Genomic DNA, 5,721 nt, shown 5'->3' on the forward strand with positions numbered 1-5,721 from the left:
TTTCAGTACTTACAGGAATTATAAAGTTACGTAGTCCCAAAATACAATACATAATCCAACATAAATCCTGATTCCTCTTACTTACCATTAGTAGATATACATTAATATTTAAATTATAACAGGGTTTATTTTGTTCAGATAAAATGTTTCTAAATTTGATTACTGAAATTTCTTTCACTTTTTTTCTCCAGTCTTCCTCCCTATTAATATCAGAAGAATCTGGCATAAGCACCAATACATCAAAAGAAAAAGAAAAAGAATTAAACATAGAAAATGAACAAATAGCATTTTGCGGTAACTGTTGTACAAGTGGTGATTGTGGCTGCGATTCGATAATTAAAAATTGCAAAGATGAATGCCGCTTTACTATCTTCAAAACTATACTGACTATATCCACTCCAGGAACATAATCAACACGTGTAATTTCACCTTTACTTGGAACATGATTGATTAGAAGGGCCTGTTCACAATAATATGTTTGTTCTGACGATTGAAGAATTATATTTTCTGTCAGATAGAGTGCAGAATGTACCTTATAATGATTAATATTAGATTGCTGTAAGTTTTGAAAAGAAAAAAGAAAAATAACTGTATATCCATAAAAAATATCCAGAACAGTTGATGTGGGATACATTCGAAGACAAATATTTAACAATTGTAAAATTTCATCTGTATCCCGAGAGAACATTGTCATAGCTGTCACTAAAGACCACACTTTGTTTTTGTTTATCATACCTTTTAAAGGATGATTAACACTCGTCATTGTTTTTAATGTTGATGTAAACATAGGATGATCATTCAATAACTCAAATAGTTCAGAGTCTTTTTTTTCTTGACCCATTTTCGACCAGTTATTCATTTTAGTCTCGATCATCTTTAGAAGGCCTCTCATACAGTATCTTCCATCGGTTATGTTGTATTTGATGTAACATAATTGTTCCACAATATAGGATGCATTGTAAAGAGACAAATTACCATCTTCATTGCTATGTAGAAGTGGACTAGGGAAAAGAGTATATGAATCCCATATTAATCGATGATAAAGAGTGCGGAATGGCATGTATGACGAGCCAAGAATAACATGGCTCCAAATTTTACAAACTCTGGAACAAATAATTAAAAGATGACGATATGGAACAAGTGCAAATATGTTTTCTAATAACACCTGTGGTAGGGACGACATTTTTTGGATTAGAGTTTGCATCAACACCTGTTGTATTACAGTGTTCAGTAAGCAAAACAGTAAGTAATTTAAGTAGGGTAGTAGTAGTAGTAGTAGTAGTTTTTTTTTTTTTTTAATCAGGGACTCAAATCTCTTTTTTTTCAACTATCCATCAGGGTGTTTGTGACTGCTGTCACATCTGCACACGTTCAATGTTGAATATACTATCCAATATCATTGGATACTAACCAGAAAACTAATCAATATCGACATAGTATAGAGTATATAGTATAGTGCTGGATACTGGAAAACAATCCAACATTGAATGACTCATTCAACATTGAATTACTCATTCAATATTGAATGGTATTCCAATATTTAATATAATATCCAATATCACTTAATACTGGAAAACTACTCAACAGGATAAAAACAATAACATATTTGACTTTGGTTGCATAATTACTTTATTTTTTAAAAATATCTGAATTAAAAATCATATAATTAAAAAAAGAGAAAATTAAGAATGAATAATCTACTGTCAACAATTATTATGTTAATAATATTAATTATTTTCCTAACAGTTATAGTAGTCATTAATTCACGGAAAAAATCTAAAAATACTAAAAAATTATATAAAAAGGAAAACAATTACAATTCCATCAGCCATGACACAACACCAAAGTCCATTGAGCTAATAAAAGATGTAGGAGGAGGAGTGGGAGGGGAATTACACAACGTAGGAGTAGTGGGAGGGGAATTATACAACGCAGGAGAAGGAGTAGAGTTACATGATGCAGGGGAAGGAGGAGCAGAAGAATTACAAGACGATGGAGAGGGAGGAGGAGGAGGAGGAGGAAGAGGAAGAGAATTACAAGACACTGGAGAAGGAGGAGTAGGAGGAGAATTACATGATGCCGGAGAAGGAGGAGGAGGAAGAGGAAGAGAATTACAAGACACTGGAGAAGGAGGAGTAGGAGGAGAATTACATGATGCCGGAGAAGGAAGAGGAGGAGGAGGAGGAGGAGGAGAATTACATGATGCCGGAGAAGGAAGAGGAGGAGGAGGAGGAGGAGGAGGAGGAAGAGGAGGAGGAGGAGTAGGAGAATTACAAGATGTCGGAGAAGGAGGAGGAGGAGAAGAAGGCGGAGTAGAATTACAAACAAGTGAAAATGAGTCCTCTGGCGTTCCTCACGTCATCAGTCAAATGGAATCCGTCGAACAACCTCATGAATTACTTCAAGAATTATTACAATCCTCCACAGATTCGTCTGAACTTCGAAAATCCCAAATGAAATCCAAACTTATAGAATCATTATTCTCGCCATTTATCGAAGACATAAAAACTTATAAAGGTCTCTTTATTGTTCCCAAACCACCAATTTCGTATAATCCTAAAACTATTACTGAAACTGATAAGACACTAATTCAACCCTTTAATAAATTCCTCAGTTATTATGATGAAATCCACAACTTTACCAATGGTTATTCTGCATATTACATAAATAAACTATATACAAATTCTAATATTGATAGGGGATATTATACAAAAAATCCAATTATATTAATATTTCCATGGAATTTCCATAATTTCACACCTGATATTTATACAGATCGACGTGAAATAAAAGACGTCAAATTAAAGAACAATTTAGATGCATCACGTAAAAAATGTCGAAAGGAAGGAAAACGATTTTACATGAACAAATTGTTGATATCATGTACCCATGCTGCAAGTCAAGATATATTTAATTGTGGATTTTATTCGGACAGTTTCCCAATGAAAGAAAATTCACTACCCCCATTCGTGGTTATGAAACTTGAACTCGAAGATGGTCATAATGAGGTGGAATGTAAAATGTTAGCTAAGAATATTAATTCCTCAGACACATTTGCTAGCATTAAATTTAACATTTATGTGGAAGTCGAGAAAGAAGAACAAACAAAAGAATCACATGGAGGAGGAGAATTACAAAATGCAGGAGAAGGAGTAGGAAAGGTAAAAACTTCACAAACAGTAGAAGGAGGAGGAGGAGGAGGAGACCCACAAACAGTTGGAGGAGGAGAAGGAGGAGGAGGAGGAGGAGACCCACAAACAGTTGGAGGAGGAGAAGGAGGAGGAGGAGGAGGAGACCCACAAACAGTTGGAGGAGAAGGAGGAGGAGGAGGAGGAGGAGACCCACAAACAGTTGGAGGAGGAGAAGGAGGAGGAGGAGGAGGAGACCCACAAACAGTTGGAGGAGAAGGAGGAGGAGGAGGAGGAGGAGGAGACCCACAAACAGTTGGAGGAGGAGACCCACAAACAGTTGGAGGAGGAGAAGGAGGAGGAGGAGGAGACCCACAAACAGTTGGAGGAGGAGACCCAGAAACAGTTGGAGGAGAAGGAGGAGGAGACCCACAAACAGTTGGAGGAGAAGGAGGAGGAGGAGGAGACCCACAAACAGTTGGAGGAGGAGGAGGAGGAGGAGACCCACAAACAGTTGGAGGAGGAGAAGGAGGAGGAGACCCGCAAACAGTTGGAGGAGGAGGAGGATCACATAGAACCCCCCACCGAAAAAAAGATAAAAAAAACTGGATTCAGTTTAGTGGAAGAAAACGTATTTATCTTGACCCAGACGCTGGTCTTATAGAGTCATTTTAATTTTATTTACTCTGATATATAAAAGGCCCGGAGATTTTATATACTCGGGTATATAAAATGTCAAAAAAGTATATAAAACTATCAATTGAATATAAAATTAAAGGTTCCCACCAGGCTTCTGTGCTGGCTAGGGTTCAAGTCTCCTGGTGGGAAAGTGTTCTCAATAACTTCACTCTCGTGTTTAGGAGAGTTGTGAATCAAGCATAGACATAGTGTTCTCCCATATTAACAGGGACTTGATGAAAAACGTAAAAATGATAGTCATCCTTAAGAATTATTTGACTCTAAAATTCAGGGATGGTCAACTTCTTGGGCTGCTCCCAAACGAACTGTTGCCGTCCAAAATGTCCATAACACGACGTATCACTGTAAATTGGTCTCTTTAAGCCCAGCTCCTTGACAATATGTCCTAGTCGTAGATCAAAGTTGTGGTTAACAATCTTCAGAAGCTGTTTTGATGTGTACTGTGAGGTACCATAGTGGAAGATGCTGATGCTTATGGGGTGCACAACACTAATGGCGTAAGATACCTGAACCAAACAGCGTCTACATAATTTGTTTTTCACCAGTGACTTGGCAACCCATCGGGCGGCATAGGCCGCTGAGCGGTCAATCTTTGTGTAATCTTTGCCAGAGAATGCTCCCCCGCCGTGAGCGCCCCACCGTAAGTGTCAACGATGATTTTCCTACCAGTTAGCCCAACGTTACCTTGAGGTCCACCCATGATTAATTCTCCGCAAGGGTTGATGTGGTATTTCGTTTGAGTATCTATATATTTTTCAGGAATAATGACCTTGATGACCTTCTCTATAACCTCGTCACGCAAAGCTTCGACAGTAATTTGTTCCGAGTGCTGTACAGAAGCGACAACAGTGTTCACTCTTTTGGGAATAACAGCTCCTTGATCGAAGGCATACTGGCATGTGACTTGAGTCTTACAGTCAGGTCGCGCCCACCAGAACGTCCCATCTCTTCGCAGCTCTGCAATCTTCTGATTGAGACGGTGTGCTAGCATAATAGTTAAGGGCATGCACTCGTCGGTCTCATCAGTGGCATAACCAAACATCAGTCCCTGGTCCCCTGAACCAGTGTTGTCATCACTGCGCCCGATGTGTACACCATTAGCAATCTCCGCACACTTTTGCTCCAGGGCCAGAAGAATATTACAGGTCTTGTAGTCAAAGCCCTTTCGTGAATCATCAAAACCAATTTTCTTAACAATATCACGCACAATTTGTTGATAATTAACTTGGGCCTTGGACGTAATCTCCCCACAGATCAGGATCATACCAGTTTTGGTACATGTTTCACAAGCAACTTTGGCGTCAGGGTCCTGGCTAAGATGGGCATCAAGCACTGCGTCGCTGATCTGATCGCAAATTTTGTCGGGGTGGCCTTCGCCTACGCTCTCACTGGTGAAGAGGAACGTCTCATGATCTCCATCCATGCTCTCAGCACACTATCCTGGGGAACGAAAATGTTACTTCTAAGTACTCTTGAATTTGGGACCAGGTTTCCTTGGCTAGATTTTAACTAAATAAAAATCCGTTATGTAAAGGAATATTATTAAAAACATTGACCTAATTGTGTGAAGAGAGAAAGAGAGAGAGAGAACGCAAACCTGGTCACGTGGAGAGAGAGCAACTGAGCAACTGTAAAGCAAGTGTGCAGCTGCTCTGTCTTATAACAAAACTGTGAGTCAAAAAAGAATATGGATCATTTATTTTATTTTGAAATGATTATAAACCATTAAAAAAAACCATTATTACTCATTCTAATTGGAAGAGTGAATGTATAATTTGGTAACCTGTAATCCTTAACTCTTTATGAACATAATAATTCCATCTGGTGAAAGGGATAATAATAATATTGTGTTAATAATTATAGAAGTATTTATTAGTCATATATAAAAATGTAA

The 5,721-nt window shown here is 38.2% G+C and overlaps 1 protein-coding gene across 1 annotated transcript; it reads right to left on the bottom strand.

The window, feature by feature from the left end:
• Positions 1 to 4,365: 4,365 nt before the first annotated feature.
• On the bottom strand, positions 4,366 to 5,250 carry LOC138365584 (S-adenosylmethionine synthase-like). Its single transcript, XM_069326062.1, has one exon. The coding sequence runs from the start codon at positions 5,248 to 5,250 to the stop codon at positions 4,366 to 4,368; it is 885 nt and encodes a 294-aa protein (XP_069182163.1).
• Positions 5,251 to 5,721: the final 471 nt, after the last annotated feature.

This window comes from Procambarus clarkii, chromosome 17 (genome assembly GCF_040958095.1).
Source record: "Procambarus clarkii isolate CNS0578487 chromosome 17, FALCON_Pclarkii_2.0, whole genome shotgun sequence".
Lineage (NCBI taxonomy): Eukaryota > Metazoa > Arthropoda > Malacostraca > Decapoda > Cambaridae > Procambarus > Procambarus clarkii.

Coding starts and splice junctions, on each gene's coding strand:
- LOC138365584 (XM_069326062.1), bottom strand. CDS start 5,250: ATGGATGGAGATCATGAGACGTTCCTCTTCACCAGTGAGAGCGTAGGC.